The sequence below is a fragment of the Macaca nemestrina genome, chromosome 7 (genome assembly GCF_043159975.1).
Source record: "Macaca nemestrina isolate mMacNem1 chromosome 7, mMacNem.hap1, whole genome shotgun sequence".
NCBI classification, from domain to species: domain Eukaryota; kingdom Metazoa; phylum Chordata; class Mammalia; order Primates; family Cercopithecidae; genus Macaca; species Macaca nemestrina.
This window is the reverse complement of record NC_092131.1, coordinates 157,035,319-157,054,652: the sequence shown is the minus strand read 5'-3', so window position 1 is coordinate 157,054,652 and position 19,334 is coordinate 157,035,319. Positions and strand designations below refer to the sequence as shown.

Genomic DNA, 19,334 nt, shown 5'->3' with positions numbered 1-19,334 from the left:
ACAAGCGTGAGCCACCGCGCTCTGCTGCAAGATTATTTTTATAATCCTTCCACAACTCGCTCAAACCTTCAGCTTTATCTTCACCTAATTCAAAACAATCCTTTATTTCTAGGCAAAATTTACATTTCCATGCCTTCTTATAATCTTACCAAAACACACTTTACTTTCCTTACATACATTGCACGTAAATCTATTTTCAGTAGTCTCTAATTTCCTCTGGGAGGAAAGTGGCTGGGTTTAGGCAGGGACAGGTTTTTAAGTGGTCTGTAGATCCTTCTAGCAGGAAAGCCTGATATTTGAAGAAGCGATTGTCTGTTAGCCAGAGATTCCAATGTAGCTGGATGCAGAACAGGTGCCTCAAACATAAGGATTGAATGGCTGTTCTCCCTGTGATGGGGGCAGCACTGAGGCTAACAGTTGTCTCTCAAGGGTGGCTTCTTCTTGACTGCTGAAGGTGGAATTTTGCTGTTTGCAGATGGGGCATGGAGCCTGGTCCCTAATAGAGGGATGTAGGAGGGAGAGAAATTGGGGAACTAGAGGCCTTGGACAAAAGGCCAATAATGACCTCCACAGAGAAAAATCTCATTTCACTAGGTGGCATGGTAGGGACTGAAACGTTAGGTAAAAACCCTGATTCTAAATTTTTTCCAGGCAGAGGTTAGAAGGAGAGGTTTTCGGGTTTGATAGTCTACCTCCTAGCAGAAGAAAATTGTCGCATAGAGGAACTGTTCAAATTCATTGGGCAGACAGAGTCTCAGCCTTGCCACTGCTGCCCTCGCCACCCAGAGACTGCTGAGCCCCTGTCCGTCCACCACCACCACCCACTCCAGACACTGAACATCCAGTCATAGATTAAAATGAGCTGGTTCAGAAGGCCAAGCTGGCCGAGCAGGCTGAGCGATATGATGACATGGCAGCCTGCATGAAGTCTGTAACTGAGCAAAGAGCTGAATTATCCAGTGAGGAGAGGAATCTTCTCTCAGTTGCTTATAAAAATGTTGTAGGAACCTGCAGGTCATCTTGGACGGTCGTCTCAAATATTGAACAAAAGACAGAAGGTGCTGAGAAAAAACAGCAGATGGCTCGAGAATACAGAGAGAAAATTGAGACAGAGCTAAGAGATACTATCTCTTTTGGAAAAGTTCTTGATCCCCAATGCTTCACAAGCAGAGAGCAAAGTCTTCCATTTGAAAATGAAAGGAGATTACTACCGTTACTTGACTGAGGTTGCCGCTGATGATGACAAGTAAGGGATTATGGATCTGTCACAACAAGCATACCAAGAAGCCTTTGAAACCAGCAAAAAGGAAATGCAACCAACACATCCTATCAGACTGGATCTGGCCCTTAACTTCTCTGTGTTCTATTATGAGATTCTCAACTCCCCAGAGAAAGCCTGCTGTCTTGCAAAGACAGCTTTTGATGAAGCCATTGCTGAACTTGATACATTAAGTGAAGAGTCATACAAAGACAGCACGCTAATAATGCATTTACTGAGAGACAACTTGACGTTGTGGACATCAGATACCCAAGGAGACAAAGCTGAAGCAGGAGAAGGAGGGGAAAATTAACCAGCCTTCCAACTTTTGTCTGACTCCTAAAATTTACACAGTAGACCATTTGTCATCTGCGCTGTCCCGCAAATAGTTTTTGTTTACGATTTATGACAGGTTTATGTTACTTCTATTTGAATTTCTGTATTTCCCATGTGGTTCTTATGTTTAATGGTAGGGGAGTAGAACCAGTTAACATTTAGGGATTTACCTGTTTTCATCTTGAGGTGGCCAATATGGGGATGTGGAATTTTTATACAACTTATAAATGTTTGACACAGTACTTTTGGTACATTGCGGCTTCACAAGGGCCAGTGTTAAAACTGCTTCCATATCTAAGCAAAGAAAACTGCCTACATATTGGTTTGTCCTAGTGGAGAATTAAAGGGATCATTGGTTCCAGTCACAGGTGTAGTAATTGTGGGTACTTTAAGGTTTGGAGCACTTGCAAGGCTGTGATAGAAACAGTTATCCCATGGATCCCACATGTTAAACCAGGTATATCTGTAGAATACTCAATCTCAATGTGCACACCTTTGACTACAGCTGCAGAAGTTTTCCTGTAGACAATCGTAACCCATCTTACTCTGGGTAAGGGCAGAAATGGTTCACGTTCCATTATTTGTACAGTTACCTGCTGTTAGCTTTCATTATTTTTGCTATGCTCATTGTATTTGTACTTAAGTGTTTTAGGCAACCAAAGAACAAATGTAAAAGTAAAGATGCAGTAAAACTGAATTGGCTGATATTCATTACTTATGTATATCAAGCACAGCAGTAAAACAAAAACCCATGTATTTAACCTTTTTTTAGGTTTTTTGCTTTTGTGATTTTTAGGTTTTTTGCTTTTGTGATTTTTTTTTTTTTTGATACTTGCCTAACATGCATGTGCTGTAAAATAGTTAACAGAGAAACAACTTGAGATAATGGCTAGCTTCGTTTAATGTCTTATGAAATTTTTATGAACAATCCAAGCATAATTATTAAGAACATGTGTATTAAATTAATCTAAGTGGAAGAAAATTTTTATGAATAGAAAAAAAGATTTGGCTGGGTGCATTGGCTCATGCCTGTAATCTCAGCACTTTGGGAGGCCGAGGTGGGCAGATCACGAGGTCAGGAGATGGAGACCATCCTGGTCAACATGGTAAAACCCTGTCTCTACTAAAAATACAAAAATTAGCCAGGTGTGGTGGCAGGTACCTGTAGTTCCAGCTACTTGGGAGGCTGAGGCAGGAGAATGGCATGGGAGGCGGAGCTTGCAGTGAGCCCAGATTGTGCCACCGCACTCCAGCCTGGGCGACAGAGCAAGACTCCATCAAAAAAAAAAAAAAGAAAAAGAAAAGAAAAGAAAGAAAGAAAGAGAAAGGAAGGAAATAAAGGAGAGAAAGGAAGGAAGGAAGGAAGGAAGGAAGGAAGGAAGGAAGGAAGGAAGGAAGGAAGGAAGGAAGGAAGGAAGGAAGGAAGGAGGGAAGGAAGGAAGGCAGGCAGGCAGGAAGGAAGGAAGCAAGGAAAGAAGATTCATTGGACAGTACTGGGTTTTTACATGGAGGAAAAAAAAACCCAAATGGAGAGGCGGGTATTCACTGAGGGTGAAATATCCTCCCATACAGTGCCATGAATACCTATCACTGGGCGACAAAAAGGTCCTTACTAGGTGAAAATTTAGGCTAAAATCTTGAATTCTCCCTGTTTCTAGGAAATCACAAAAACAGCAATTTGAGTTACATTCCTGGTTACTAAGGCACTGGCTGACTCTATCCAACAAAATTATATTCCCAGGTTGTAAAAATACCTTCAGCATAGCATACAAAGAAGGGATAGGAGACATGATAGCCACAAAGGAGAGAATGGAAGAAAATGCGATAGGAAAGACTGGAAGTCCTGGCACCAACACCATGATGGGCTGTCAGGGACTGGAGTTAGTTCAGGAGCCTTCAGATAACACTGAGGTGTAGCCTCAGCCAGAAACCTTCAGTTGTCCCAGGACCTCCTTCCAACCCCATGCGATGGCTAGGTCTTCCATGAATGGAAACTGGATTGGAACTCAGCTGACATTCCCAACACCCGAGGGCGATGGGGGATTGACAGAGTCCTCTCCAGCAAGCCTGTCCTCTGAGTCTTACAGATCTGGTGGCTGCACTAACCACTCTTAACTGACCAACAGAGGCCTGGTATTTGTTTGATTTTGAGAGGAAAAAAAAAAAAACTGTGGATAAGAAACCACAGAAAGTAAAATATTAGAGGGTTGCTCCTACTCACCCTTCCGACATATCCCAGATGACCCCCTATGGGTGAAGCAGTCTAGGGTCATTTTAGCAGTCTCCTTGTCTAAGGTGTTATCCAGAGTTCTTTGTCTCATGACCAAGAAAATTAAGGAGCATGGACACCAAGGGTGAGGTTGCAGTGAAAGTTGAATAAGTGAAAGAGGAAAGCTCTCAGAAGCAGAGCAGGGGATCGACCTGAAACACGGTTGTTGTTTTACAGTTAAATACGAAGGTTTTTATAAGAAACTTCCCTTATCTGTGCAGGTGCTGTGTAACTTACCTTATCTGTGTGGCTACCTGTGTATCTTCCCTTATTTGTGCAGCTGTGAGCATGTCTTAGGCAAGCACAGGGTGCAGCTTCTCTTGCCTGAGCAACTACGGGCATGTTTTAGGCAAGCCCCCATCCCACCCCATGCAAGTTCTCACGGAGCCCACTGTGTACATGCCCAAAAAAGGGAGGAAGCTTTTTCCTGGGAGTCCCCTGATTACACAGAGAACCAAGGCGTTTCTATGTTGGGCCTCACTTCCTTATCTGTGCCTGTAGCTTGATTTTTCCAAGCTGCTCTCTATGTGCCTGCAGCTTGATTTTTTTCCAGACTGTTCTTTTGTTTGAAAGAATTTCACCGAGGACCTGCCCTAACTGTCTGCCTGCTTTTTTTCTTTCTCCTCCCTCACTTGGGAGGCTGAGGCAGGAGGATCACCTGAACTTGGGGAGGTCGAGGCTACAGTGAGTAGTGATTGCACCGCTGTACTCCAACCTGGATGACAGAGTGAGATTCTGTCTCAAAAAACAAACAAAAAACCAAAGAAACATACACACACAGAGAAACCAAAAAACCAACAACAGGAAAACTGGAAACAACCAGGTTTTTTCCATCAATAAGAGAATGGTGATACTGACTACAGTATACTCTTACATTGGAACACTATTCAGCCATGAAAAGGAACAAACTGTCATTTGTTTTTGAGGCAGTGTTGCTCTATCACCCAGGTGGGAATGCAGTGGTGTGATCACGTCTCTCTGCAGCCTCAACTTCCTGGGCTCAAGTGATTCTCCCGCCTCAGCCTCCCAAGTAGCTGGGACCACAGGCACACATCACCATGCTCAGCTAATTAAAAAACATTTTTTTTGTAAAGATGAAGTCTTTCTATGTTGCCCAGGTTGGTCTTGAACTCCTGGGTTCAAGTGATCCTCCTGCCTTGACCTCCCAAGTACTGTGATTATGAGATTATAGGCATGAGCCACCGCACCTGTCCAGACAGTTAATACCACAACAACATAGATCAATCTGAAAAGCATTATGCTAACTGAAAAAAGCAAGATTCAAAAGAGTATCTACTGTATGATCCCATTTTTGTGATGTGCCAGAACAGGCAATACTACTCTGGTACAAAAAAATAATCAAAACAAAAAAAAAATCAAAACATCCTCTGGGGATGGGGGTGGGGATTGACAGGGAAGGGACACAGAGGAATAAGATTTCTGAGGTAGTGGTAGTGTTCTGTATCTTAAAAGGGGTTTGCATTCCTAGGTGATAACTTTAAAAAAGAACCATGAACAAATACTGAACTCTAGTTAATGATATGCAGGCTGAAGCATTTAAGGGTGATGTCTGCAGCCTGCTTTGAAATGAATCGGAAAAGAAGATGGATTGATGGAAGGAGAGACAGAGATGAGACGGAGGGGTAGATGGATAGATATGTGATAAAGTGAACATAGCTAGATGTTCCTCGAAGAATGTAGGAGGAGGCTATCCAGGTGTTCGCTATGCAATTCTTTGAATTTTGCTGTGTGTTTGAAATTCTTCATAATAAAAAGATAGAAAAAAAAAAACAATTAGAGAGCAGTTCTCAGGCTGGGTTTCCAAGCAGGTATGGTGGGGCATAGAATAGAAGTATAACAGAACTGGCTGTTCAGAAGCCTCAACTATTACTCTCTGCTGTATGAGGCCTCTGCAGGTCATTGGCCGTTGCGGTTCTACTACCAGGAATCAGTTGACTCCTAGTTATTGTCTAAAAATGACCAGACTGGACATAAAACATGCTATAATTACAGCTCTTGTCTTTGTAAAGGCTTTGCTCCCTATTTTCCAGACAGATGAAGAAAAAATGCCTGCAAACTCCATGTATGAGCTACCGCTTTTGCAGCAGTGTGAGACGGGAACTATACTTGGCTTGCTTTAGCTGGGAAGTGGCTGTGGAGGTAGAGGGGTGGCTTGGCTTATTGCAGGAGTTGGAAAAAGGGCAGGCCACACTGAACTGTGGAGGAGGGGGCAGTCCTTTTCCGCCAGAGTGAGTCTGTGCTTCATCCCAAGTTTCCTTACCTGCCTAGGACACTCCGGGTCCCCAGGGAGGAGGGGGCTCATTAAGCTAGATTTTCACATCTGGCGTCTGCCCATGAGCATGCAAGCCTTCATGACATCTCTGCTTCTGCTGTTTTCAAAGGTTGGAAAACAAAGAACCAGACCAAAGAGGGGGCAGACTGCTCTCACCTTCGGGCAGGGTGCCATCTTTGTTTTCCTCTCCAGGTGATCGTGTTGCCATCGAGCCTGGTGTTCCCCGAGAAAATGATGAATTTTGCAAGTCTGGCCGATACAATCTGTCACCTTCCATCTTCTTCTGTGCCACACCCCCCGATGACGGAAACCTCTGCCGGTTCTACAAGCACAATGCAGCCTTTTGTTACAAGTGAGTGTCCACAGTCCCACTGGGTCACCTGGGACCTCTTTCCCTTCATTAGCTTGGTGCTGTTTCCTGTGGTTATTTCTTTATTCTTTTCAGCTCAGAATTCCAAACATGCGGCATCACTTGGGCAGGCTACTCTTCTTGGTGGCGTTGAGAGAGGGTAGCCTCCCTAGGAATAAGACTGACTCACAGTGCTTGGTTTTAGTCTTTTAGTTTGTTTCCCTTACTTACAGCAACAATAGAAAAATACTGCTGAAAATCACTCACCCTCTGCAGACAGCCTGGAGAGAATTCCTGTGGTTCATCCTCTGTTATTACTTTCCACTGCAACCACCAGAAAGTTCATAACAACGATGACCTCGGCTGGGCGCGGTGGCTCACGCCTGTAATCCCAGCACTTTGGGAGGCTGAGGCAGGCGGATCGCGAGATCAGGAGATCGAGACCATCCTGGCTAACATGGTGAAACCCCGTCTCTACCAAAAAAAAATACAAAAAATTAGCCGGGCATGGTGGCGGGCGCCTGTAGTCCCAGCTACTTGGGAGGCTGAGGCAGGAGAATGGTGTGAACCCGGGAGGTGGAGGTTGCAGTGAGCTGAGATTGCGCCACTGCACTCCAGTCTGGGCGACAGAGCAAGACTCTGTCTAAAAAAAAAACCAAAACAACAACAACAAAGACCTCGACAACAACAATAACACACCATGACAGCAACAGCTGACATTTCCTGAGGTGCCGTGGTGTGCTGCCAGGGCTTGAGCTCTGGGATCCTGGATCTACTCCCTCCTAGCAAGTGAATTTGGAGAAATGATTTAACTTTTCTCTGCTTCAGTTTCATTTAATCACCAAAATATTAAATAAGGTGATGCATGGAGAGTCATAATTATTATTACTATGTGCCTGCCCTTGTGCTAGTAAGTGCTTTGCATGCTTTAATTTATTTAATCTCCACAAGAATAATGGTGAGATGGGCACCGCTGTTGGGTTAACCAAGGCAGAAGGAAGCTTATTGACTTGGGCACGCAGCAGAACCAAGAGTCAAACTGGGGTCTCTGTGAGTCTCAAGCTCCTGCCCTGTGCCCACTCCCCTACCCTACTCCAATTCTCACCCCTGAAATTGTGAAGTTGAGTCTGGAGGAAGCAAAGTGCTTGCCTTTCTTCATGGCCCCCCATGGCCCCAGCCATGGAGCTCTAAGGTGCCAAAGTGCCGCTTTCCCCCTGACCCAACTCAGTTGCGTTCTCCTGCCACCCCAGCCTGGCCCCAGTGGTGGTTTTCAGCCAGGATGGGGCTTGTCCGATGGAGGCCAGGTGCCAGTCACAGGAACAGTCTGGGAGCCTACTGGGAGCCTTGAGAGGAGTCACAGGCCAGAGACCTTGTGATGGGTTTAAGTCAACACCTGAACCTGCTCTAGAAGTAAGCAGGTTACCTGTGCAGAGTCCACCTTTCAGCAAGTGGTTCCTGAATGAACCCATCTTTCTGGGGCCCTTTCCAAGTCAAGACACCAAACAAAAGTTTCATGGAAGGCAGAAGAGCATAGTGGTGAAGCCCACTGGTCTCTGCCAATTACAACTGTGTGACCTTGGGCAAGTCACTTAAATTTTGTAACCTCGATATCCTTGCCTGTGAAATAGAGATAGTAATGGTACCTCCCTCACAGAATTACTGATGAGATCCAATGAGAAAGGCATGTCAAGTCTCCAGCATGAGGTCTGGCCCATAGTAGGTGCTCAGTAAATGGTGCCAAGCTATGCCATACTCATGGCCTAGTGATCTGGGGATGGAGGTGCAGGAGTAGACATGAAAGAGAGCCTTGCGCTGGTGGTTTATAGGGAATGATGGGGCTCTGGTTGGCAGTGGCAGTGGGGGTGCTGAGGAAGGTCTCTGGGGAGTCATACAGCCCCTGCCTTTCTTCTCCTCCCAGGGTGCTTTCTGCCTGTGTCCCCAATTCTTCCCTACCCAAGCCCTCCTCTCTGATGTCTTTTTAGGATTCCCATACTACCACAGCCTCTTTATTTGTGTACCTACCTATTTTCTTTCTATTTTCCTGCTTCCTCCTTGGCTTCTTAATCATCCATTACCCAATTTGGCCTGTTCCCTGAACCCCATTGTAAAAACTACCAAGTTGCCTCATCACTCTCTGGTGTTTACAAAGTCATGAAAGGTTGGTGCTAGGAGGAAGTTTAGAGTCTTCTCATCCTTGTTCTCCATCAACCCCCACTGGACAAGATTGGAGAGGGTGGAGTCAGTGGTTTTCCCAAGGTCAGTGGCAGCGGGGCTGGCCTCCAGGACTCCTTGTGCATGCTTCTGCCTCCACACCAGATAGCTTTCCAACACGGTTGGCTGTGTTGGGTGCAGGCGGATGAGGCAGCGTCTGCTTAATCAGTAGAGTATTCTTCCTGATAACAGTCTTCCCTCATCACCTTCCCCAATCCCATCTCTCCTCGATGTAGCTTCCATGCAGTCCACCCTCTGCATAGAGCCCTTATGAGTTCTTCAGGAAGCCCAGATGTGGAAGGGCAGGCGTATCTGGGAGCCTGCGGAGTCCCTGAGAGAGTTTAGGAACCTTCACAATTTCATTTTAAACTTTTTCCCATTATATAGAAGGGATGCTTCTAGGGGGAGTAGAAGGAGTGTGACCGCAGTCAGAGCAGGAGAGTGGATTGGAGTAGGGAAAGTGATGGGGAAGAAGCCGAGGGGAAGGGATAAGGGGGTGGTGGGCAGCAGCTGGGCCTCCAAAGGCCTGGTGAGTAGTTCTGTCAAGGATCAGGGACAGTGATAGGAGGACTCTGAGTTATTCTGTTGAAGATTGGGGACAGTGTTGAGAGGATCCTGGGGATGAGCACATGGTTTGGCTGCCACATTTATTTCTTTCTGGAACTCGAGGGTTTTCATGTTCCTGTGTGTGGAGATTTGGGGTGCTGGGTAAATCCTGGGCAGTGAGGAACTAGCAGAAATTGGATATTAATATTAGCTACACAGCTGCTCATACCAGGAGGCAGCTGATATGGGACAGGCAGAGGATGTGGAATCAGGACACCTTGGTTAAGTCTGGCCTTCCATTCCCTAGCTTCATAACCTTGGCAATTCTCTTAATGTCAGTGAGTTTCAGTTTCCTCTTCAGTAAAATAAAGATTTTTTTAAAAAGCCTGCCCTACCTGCCTAACATGGTTATCATGAGGATTAAATGAGGTAATAGATGAGCATGCTTCCTAATCTGTAAAGCTTTATGCAAATACTTGCTGTCATCATCAGCAGTATTATTGAGAGGGTCAAGATGCCAGTGGAAGTGAAAACCTAGAACCCAGAGTGAAGGTGACACAGCATTTAATCAGCTATGTGGAACAGGCCCTTTTTTCCTCTTAATTGGCCCTGGGTGAGCCGGGCAGCTTCTGTCCTCAGATGTGGTTCCTCTGGAATGTATAATATGGGGGGTGGCTATCAGAGTGATGCCCATTGCTAAATCACTGTTCTGCAAAACTGGTGATAATCAGGATTGTTTGCTAAAGTGAAACTAAAAAGACCGTAAATTTGAGAAGCAGATGAGATGCTGGAACGTGGCCATGTTAACTCCTTGTTAAGTAAACTTTTCATTTATTAATGATAACCACCGTGCCTTACCTTGGATAGCACATTAAAGAAAATGTAATGTGTTTATTTCACTGAATTGATTTCTCCAAAGAAAACCATGTTGCCTTCTTCAGATGGGGATGCTGTGGCATAGGTTCTGGGATCAGAACATATCTGGCTTCTAATTTGAACCCTTTGGGCCCCTTACTAGCTTTGAACCACTGGGGCAGTCATTTAACCCACCAAGCCTGTTTCCTCATCTGTAAAATGGGAATGATAGTACCTACCACAGAACTATTCCAGGGCTTTACATGAGTTAATGTATATAAATTGCTTAGCACATTGCTGTGCACATAAATAAATGCTGGATGAATGTTAGCTATGGTTGTTATTACAGTAACGTTGGGCATGTATAATACTATTGTTAGCATTGTCGTTAACTCAGAGGATCTCTGTGTGTCGAATGATTCTTCAGGCTTCCTGACAATGTCACCTTTGAGGAAGGCGCCCTGATTGAGCCACTTTCTGTGGGGATCCATGCCTGCAGGAGAGGTGGAGTCGCCCTGGGACACAGGGTCCTTGTGTGTGGAGCTGGTAAGAAACAGAAGCTACCCTGTTGCGGGTTCATTGACTGGGAATGCGGGGACCTCTCCGCCCATCTCATTCCCCCTCCAAGGCTTGAGATTTGTTCTAGAATCCTTCTGGGTAAGGGAGGATTGCAGTGTCCCGTTCCCTCAGTGACTAGCACTTTGCTAAACAAACGAGTATCTGCAGACATGATATTAACTAGAGTTATATGTCCTAGGCAACATAGCCCTTTCGTTCATTTAAAGAATGAATTGGCTGGGCACGGTGGCTCCCGCCTATAGTCCCAGCACTTTGGGAGACCAAAGCGGGTGGATTACTTGAGCCCAGGAGTTCGAGACCAGTCTGGGCAACATGGTGAAACCCCATCTCTACAAAAAAATGCAAAAATTAGCCAGTGTGGTAGTGTGTGCCTGTAGTCCCAGCAACTCAGAAGGCTGAGGTGGGAGGATCACTTGAACCTTCGAGGTCAAGGGTGCAGTGAGCCATGATTGTGCCCCTGAACTCCAGTCTGGGTGACAGAAGACCCTGTCTCAAAAAAAACAAGACCCCATATCAAAACAAACAAAAAGAATGAATCTGGGCCAGGCGCAGTAGCTCATGCCTATAACCCCAGCACTTTCGAAGGCTGAGGCAGGTGGATCACTTGAGGCCAAAAGTTCAAGACCAGCCTGGCCAAAATGATGAAACCTCATCTTTACTAAAAACACAAGAATTAGCCGGGCATGATGGTGCACACCATGTAGTCCCAGCTACTTGGGAAGCTGAGACAGGAGAATCACTTGAACCTGGAAAGCAGAGGTTGCAGTGAGCCAAGATCGTGCCACTGCACTCCAGCCTAGGCAATAGAGCGAGACTCAGTCTCACAAAAAAAAAAAAAAAAAAAAAAAAAAAAAAAAAAAAAGGAATTAATCTGGTGATTATTTTTGAACCCTTGATGGGAAACTAGGGAAATTTTTTTTTCTTGAGACAGAGTCTCACTCTGTTGCCCAGATTAGAGTACAGCAGTGCAATCTTGGCTCACTGCAACCTCCACCTTAGAGAAATATTTTTGATAGTAAAGGGAAGGGCAACTCTTGGAACTTTCTAATTATACCAGCAAAGTGATGGCCTAGTCCCATCTATGAATAAGGCAGACCCCGCTACCAGCCAGTGGGAGGAGTGAGCAGTGGTTTGCTCCCACACCACTGGGAGCCAGCACTCTGCCTGCAGTAGGGTTGTAGCTAGCTGCCTCCCCTCATCCCCTGTTTCCAGCCATCTGGAACAGGCCCGAGCAGCCTCAGACCGAATCATTCTAGGCTTCTAACTGCTGGTGACCCAGACAGCACGCTCACACTCCTTGTGGGTGTGATCTGGGGTTCCTCATACTTGTTTGTGATTTTCTTTGGCAGGCCAAATAAGTGATCACAGGGTTTCCTAAGAGGGGTGATGGATATAGAATAGACTTGCCACAATGGGCTAGCAGACTGCAGGACTCAGGTGACAGATTCTTATAAAAATCTGCATGGATCCGGTACCTTTTTACCATAGAAAAGGAAAATAAGTCACACATACCACATACATGCATGCCTTGTTCCCAACACACACACATAGAAATTCACCTGCAAGCCCGTCACCGATTAGCCCAAGAGACCCACTATTAATATTTGGGTGTAGAATCTTTTAGTTCGTTAGCTTTTTTCTGAGACCATGCTAAATACTCTTCCTTCACCTACTCTTTTTAAAAAATCAGACTGGGCACGGTGGCTCACGCCTGTAATCCTAGCACTTTGGGAGGCTGAGGCAGGCGGATCACCTGAGGTCAGGGTGAGACCAGCCTGGTCAACATGGTGAAACCTCGTCTCTACTAAATACAAAAATTAGCCAGGCATGGTGGCAGGTGCCTGTAATCTCCACTACTCAGGAGGCTGAGGTGAGAGAATCGCTTGAACCCGGGAGGCGGAGGTTGCAGTGAGCTGAGATTGCGCCACTGCACTCCAGCCTGGGCGACAGAGCAAAACACTGTCTCCAAAAAAAAAAAAAAAAATTCAATCTACTGTGAACATTTTTCCGTGTCCATAGATAAAGAGTTATGGCATAATTTTTAATAGCGGTGTAGTTTTTTAATCTTGCTTTGTTGGACATTTCAGGTATTATTTTTCAGTGTTTTGTTTTCTGAGGGAGTTCACAAAATTGTTCTCAGGGGGTGTGTACAAAAAGTAAATCCCCAAAGATATTCTGCATTGCTTTCATTCTGTGGGTCTGATTTTTATATTAAAACCACAGTGTCACTTAGCTTGCAGATTCTATGGGGAAGCAGGTATCTCAGGAAAATCCTTGCATACCTGAGTATCCTGGGGCTATCTGGGCACCTGGGCCAACCCAGGGAGCCAGCTCACTTAAGGACCCTCTCCAGGTGGTCCTCAGAGGACACCTAAAAAGAATATGTCTCTCTCTAGGGGAGGTGTGATGGGTTCTCACGAAGGTCGGGGCAAAGAAAGAACAGGAGAACAAGTCCAGACCTTCCAAGAGTTCTTATATTCTGAATAACTTTGTGTTTCCTTGAATCCTGTGGTTCTTTGAGATTGTCTCCACTAGTGCCCAGGAGTAAGTGGGAAGTTTTTAGCTCTGAGGTTTGAGAGGATTAAATAGAACCCGGCACTAGGAGCGTGTTTTATGTAGAGAATAATTCTTCATGGATTCATTCACTTCTGCATTCAACAAACAGCCAGTAAGGTCTTATCATGCCAGGCACTGGGGTAGATGCTAGAGACACACAAAAGATACGGTTCCTGTCCATGGCCTGGACAAGTGGGAGAGCAGATGTTTAATATTTCACAAACATCTTCCGTCTTCTGCTTTGTTTAGGGCCAATCGGGGTGGTCTCTTTGCTCGTGGCCAAGGCAATGGGAGCAGCTCAAGTAGTGGTGACTGGTAAGGCTTTGTTCTCTTTCAGTCTCCTTGATGGGGAAACAGCTGGGCCTACTGTATGTGTATGTGTGAGGAGAGGTTATCTGTGACGGTGTGGAGGGGGTGAGTGTGTAGTGTCATATGGATTGTGGAGATATAGAAGAGTGTGCGAGTGTGTTTTGTGTTAGGAGAAGCTATTAGAGAGAGTTTGTGTGAGAGTGTGTGTGTGTGTGGGTGTGTTTGTGTAGCTGTGTGGTGGACATGGGAGTGTATGAGGGTATAGAGCAGGGGTGTCCAATCTTTTGACTTCCTTGGGCCACACTGGAAGAATTGTCGTGGGCCACACATAAAATATACTAATACTAACGATAGCTGATGAACTTTAAAAAAATTTTATTTTAATCTCATACTATTTTAAGAGAGTTTACAGATTTGCATTGGGCCATACTCAAAGCCATCCGGAGCTGCATGCAGGCTGCGGGTTGGACAAGCTTGGTGTGAAGAGGATGCGTTGGGCTCAACAGCACCACCCATTGCACCAGAGCTTTCTTGCCATCAGATCTTACACCTCCATTTTCTTTTCTTCCTAATGAGTCATCAGATTTCTCTGTTTGAAATAATTTTTTTTTTTTTTTTTTTTTTTACCTTCAGACCTGTCTGCTCCCCGGTTGTCCAAAGCCAAGGAGATTGGGGCTGATTTAGTCCTCCAGATCTCCAAGGAAAGTCCTCAGGAAATCGCCGGTAAAGTAGAAGGTCTGCTGGGGTGCAAGCCGGAAGTCACTATCGAGTGCACGGGGGCAGAGGCCTCCATCCAGGCGGGCATCTACGTGAGTGAGCTGAGGGCAGCTTTGGGGAATCAGCATAGGGGAGTGAAGGAGATAGAAGTAGGGAGTGAAGCTTCTTTACCAGCTTGCTGTGTGAGCCCCAAGCCAGATTGATTCCTCTTTTGTTATCTCTGTTTTCTTATCTCCAGTGTGGAGATTGTACTTGAACTTGCCTTACATCCTCATTGGGCCATCTGAGGTTCACACAAGATAACAGCTATACATGGGCCTTGAAAAATGTTACGGACACACACTTTGAGGATGGGGTTGGCTTCATGATCATATCCGTGATCATAAAAGTGCAGTAGTTTTGGTAAAAAGATTAAGAAGAAAAACAGGGAATGATGCCTTAATTGTATGTGGGAAATCCCCGTCTTATTTTATTGAGGAAAACTGCAATCTTTTAGTCATTGATATAAAGTGACATTCAGTTAGTCATGAAGGCGAGGTTATTTTCCAGGTTCACAGGTGTCTACTGCTTGTTTTGTCTCCAAGACTTAGGAACAGATAAGCTGCCAATGCCTGACTCGCCCCTCAGGGACCCACCAACCACTTATGGGAAGTTGGCAGGAAGTTGGAGGTGGTGGGAGGGAGTGGCATTGACAGATCAAAGTACGAGGAAAAGAGGGGAAAGAGAATAACTTCCAGGTTCCAAGCCCTACTGCATGCCAGCTTCTCTGCTGTACTTTATAAACATGATGCCTAATCTACACAATAACTGAAAATCAGTTACCATTTTATGTTGAGGGATTTGTGGTTTGAGGCAAGCCGAGTCACGCCCAGGCCTAGGCCTGCCAGGCCCCAGTGCCTGAGTTGCCCTGCTGCTTAGGAGAGAAAGGGAAGGAGGGGACAAACAACGATGCTAGGGTAGGGGGACAGGGCCAGGGCTGGGGAGGGTCGCAGGCAGCTGTCACCACAGGGGACTCCCGTCCCCGCCTCCCAGACTGCTTCTCCACGGTAGCGTGGGCTTCTTCCTTCCGAGTCCAGCTGATTCATGCACGAGGGCACTTCGCATCACACGAGACATTCTAGGGAAGGCTGACTCACCAAGCTGAGTAGCAGAGCTGCCTAGACCTCCTTCTACTAAGTTGCCTGTGGCCTTAGGAGCTGAGGAAGCAGTGGGGGAGAGGGAGGAGCGGGTGCCACCTCGGCACTGTCCTGAGTTTCAGCTGGAGTCGGCCAGCCCTCTGCTTCACTGTCACAGGCAGTGGTCGCCATGGGGGAAGGGGCAAAAAGACGCTGAAACTCAGAGAGGAACAATGGGTCTGTGTGTGACTGATCTACCCATGGTATGTCTTGGGTACCTGCCGTGTGCCAGGCTTTGTGCTGGGCACTTTGAGGGCTAAGACATGAGTAAGTCGTGTCTACCGTCTTCAAGTTGTTAGCAGGTCAGTGACCTCCACCCCACAGAGAGGCAGTATAAGCTGGGCGACTTCAAGGACGTGTCCCTCCTTCCTCTTGTGCCTGGTCCTTAGAGCATTTGGAACAGTTGGCATTTCCAGCTGTTGATGGTGGTGGCCTGGTTGCCAGGCTACCTGAGGCAGCATGGAGGTGAATGTGATCCATGGGCCTCACCGGACCTGCAGCAGTGTCTCTCTTGACGTAGGGAGTGGGACTGTCATGCATGACAGGTGCTGTAGAATGCTATAGGCCACCCCGCCAATGAGCAGGCTAGGCGGCTGCACCAAATACGGACATATCTGAGCATCGTGGTCCTGCCAGGTTCTGACTGGATAGTGTTTGTGATGAGACGCGGCAGATGCCTTGGGGTAGAATTGATGTCATATCCTTGGTGCAGATGCCATACCTACAGGACAGTGTCCAGGTGGTTCCAGCATTCCTTGACCAGGGGTCAGCAAACTGCTGGCATCTTGGCAGCTTGGGATGGCCAATTGGTGTTCCTCCTCATCACCAGGTAGAGAGGAAGTGCTGATGAGGAAGTAGTTTCCCTAGAAAATGGGCTGAGAGGGCACGTCCAGGGTGCCACAGCTCTGAAGTGGCAGCCCCGGGAGTCACTCCCACACCACTCACACCCTGAGTTCACCTCTTGCTCACGGCACTGCAGGCCTCTCTCCATGGTGTATCCTTCATCTCAGAAGTGGAGGCTGTGGCGTGTGCCTTTCTCTAGTTCCACTGTTTAGCACCTAGAATGGTCCCAATAAATGCTTGCTGCTGACTATAATGAACAGCCAGCATGACTGAATTGTCCATTGTTCTGTCTCTCACCACACTGAGCACAGTGATCCCCAGAAAGCTCTGGAACAAGCACGGCACTCACAGGGAGTTCTGGGGAAATTTTCAGGAGAAATTTCGCAGCCACCTGTGAAATTGCCCACTCCAAGTGGGCAACTGATAAGGCAGATAAACATTCAAGGAAAGACAAAACCCATTATGGCTCATACTGTTGAGGAAAACATCTCTGGAACAAAACGATTTCTAACCGCCAGCCTGCACGCACCTATAAAGCCTTTTTTAACCACAGAATATAAGTGACTCATCTGTCTCGTGTTTATAGTTTTCTCAGCACCCGTGAGCTTAGAGGGCCGGCGGTTCCTTCCAGCTCTGATGAAAACGCTGCCTGTGGAGGGCGCTCTGCGGGAGGAACAGGTGCTTAGACTGTGGAGCTGGCTGAAGCCAATATTGGGTCCCGAATCTGTAAAGCTTTGGAAGACGTTCCCACTGTGCCTGGTTCTCCGTGGGTTAAGTGTATTTTTTCAGAAGGTTTAAAGGAAACAGTGTTTACTCTGCCACTCTGTTAAGTTTGGTTGGCAGGTTGAGCAGTTCAGCACTGTACAAGAATCACATTCTCTGGAATTTTGAGATGCTCAGCTGATGCAACCAGAAGATACTTGTGTGATGATACTACGTTATTGCAAGTGGGAAGTCAGCATTTCTTATCTTCTGAGCTTTCTTGTTTGTACCTCCTTTTCCAGGCCACTTGCTCTGGTGGGACCCTGGTGCTTGTGGGGCTGGGCTCTGAGATGACCGCCATACCCCTACTGCATGCAGCCGTCCGGGAGGTGGATATCAAGGGCGTGTTTCGATACTGCAACACGTGAGTATGCTGTGGGTGAGCCAGGATGCCCAGCCTCCAGCAAGACCAGGGCAGGCCCCACTCAGCCTCTGGGCCCATGAGTCTCTGCCTGTTTGTTCATGGGAGGCACTCCCTGGCCACACTGATAGCTGTGTGATATAACAGGGATCCAAAGAGAGAACACTCATTCCCAGTTAAAGAATGGGAAGGACAGAAGAATGAATGGAGGGAAGGAAGGAGGGGATTTTGAAGCATGCTCTTACTGGGTGTCTGCTGTTTATCCCCGCCAGGCCCCTTTTTCCCCCCCATTTTCTTAAGTTGCCAGATCTCCATTTTCTCCCTTTAAAGGGAAGAAGAAGAGAAAGGACAGAAGGAAGAAATCAAGGCCTGTGGCTCCCGTTCCTGAGCCCTAGGGCCCACCCTGGGGAGCGAAAGGGTCTTAGTTTGCCCCACCGGTGTTCCGCAGCTCCACCCTCTCCCCCGCTGGGACCTTCTGGCTGGGACCCCACTCCGCGGCAGTGTCCCTTACTCCTAGCTTTAGAGGCTGCAACTCCATGCCCTCATCAGGGCACCAGCTTTCCAGAAAGCTGAGCTGTTAGTGGGTGTGACTGGATTGTCCTGGGCTGCCTCCCCACGGCTTCTCTGCCTTTTCCCAGTGGCTTCCACCATGTGCCTTGTTCCTTCGTGCCACAGGAATTCTAGGCTCCATGGCAGACATGGCAGAGTGAGGGGGTGGGCGAGGGGTGGGGGAAATTGGAAATAGGCTCTGTACCCCTGAATCATAAGCCATAAGGTCCTTTCCTCGGTTGTTGGCCTGTAAAATTGGCTTTGCCGAACCGCAGTGCTATCAATAATATGGCCAAGCTGATCTAGTGCTTGGTAGTTTTGGGCACCTGGCTCTTTCCTCTTGAAGGTTGAATATAATGCTCGTGCTCTTTTACAGGTGGCCAGTGGCGATTTCGATGCTTGCGTCCAAGTCTGTGAACATAAAACCCCTCGTCACCCATAGATTTCCTCTGGAGAAAGCTCTGGAAGCCTTTGAAACATTTAAAAAGGGATTGGGGTTGAAAATCATGCTCAAGTGTGATCCCAATGACCAGAATCCCTGATGTTTATTGGCTTTGCCCTCATCCGCACAGTATCGGGATCTCAGGGCACAATGGCTGGACAGGGGTGGGCTTTCATGCAGAACTTTCTCTTTTGAATGTTAAGAATAATTAATACAACTCATCATGAACAGAAGTCCTTACGCAGAGGAATTGGTGTGCCTTAAAGATACAATCTGGGATGGTTTGGGGGAACTTGTAGCCAGAGTGGCCCGTTGATGCTGAGCCAAGTCCAGCAAGCAGAGCGGAGTTTGGCAGGCAGGTGCCGGCAACTCTTCCTGGAGTGCCTTCATTGAGTAAGGAAATCTGGCCCGTGGGTTTCCTGGTTCCACTGCTACTGACCCGGAGGGGAATGAGGGCTGAGTTATGAAAAGATAACTTCATGAAGACTTAACTGGCCCAGAAGCTGATTTTCATGAAAACCTGCCACTCAGGGTCTGGGATGAAGGCTTGTCAGCACATTCAGTTTAGAATGCAATGTCTCTAGAGACACATTGGCTGTTTGGTTTGATGATAAAAGGAGAGTAAGAAAAGGCATCACCTTCCTGGATCCAGGATAATTTTCAAACCAATCAAATGAAAAAAAACAAACAAAAAAGGAAGTGTCATGTGAGGTTAAACCAGCTTGCATTCCCCTAATGTGGAAAAAGTAAGAGGACTTCTCAGCACTATTTGAAGATTGCCTCTTTTTCAACTCCTGAGAATTGTGTTATTTCACTTGCCAAGTGAAGGCCCCCCTCCCCAACATACCTCACCCCACCCCACCCCTAAACACGGTCCCTTGTTACTAGGCAACCAGGAAACTGCTACCTGTTGACCTCACCAGA

The 19,334-nt window shown here is 46.8% G+C and overlaps 1 protein-coding gene and 1 pseudogene across 2 annotated transcripts in view; both read left to right on the top strand.

Moving 5' to 3' along the window:
• LOC105491132 (sorbitol dehydrogenase) overlaps positions 1 to 18,643 on the top strand; it is a 43,375-nt gene extending 24,732 nt beyond the window's left edge. For both annotated transcript variants that reach the window (XM_011757294.3, XM_011757298.2), the window contains 6 exons: positions 6,349 to 6,508; positions 10,545 to 10,663; positions 13,502 to 13,567; positions 14,195 to 14,370; positions 17,301 to 17,422; positions 18,345 to 18,643. In XM_011757294.3, the coding sequence (XP_011755596.2) occupies positions 6,349 to 6,508; positions 10,545 to 10,663; positions 13,502 to 13,567; positions 14,195 to 14,370; positions 17,301 to 17,422; positions 18,345 to 18,510 (809 nt within the window). In that variant the 3' untranslated portion in view covers positions 18,511 to 18,643. The remainder of the gene's footprint in view (positions 1 to 6,348; positions 6,509 to 10,544; positions 10,664 to 13,501; positions 13,568 to 14,194; positions 14,371 to 17,300; positions 17,423 to 18,344) is intronic.
• Positions 858 to 2,959, top strand: LOC105491128 (14-3-3 protein zeta/delta pseudogene; annotated as a pseudogene).
• Positions 18,644 to 19,334: the final 691 nt, after the last annotated feature.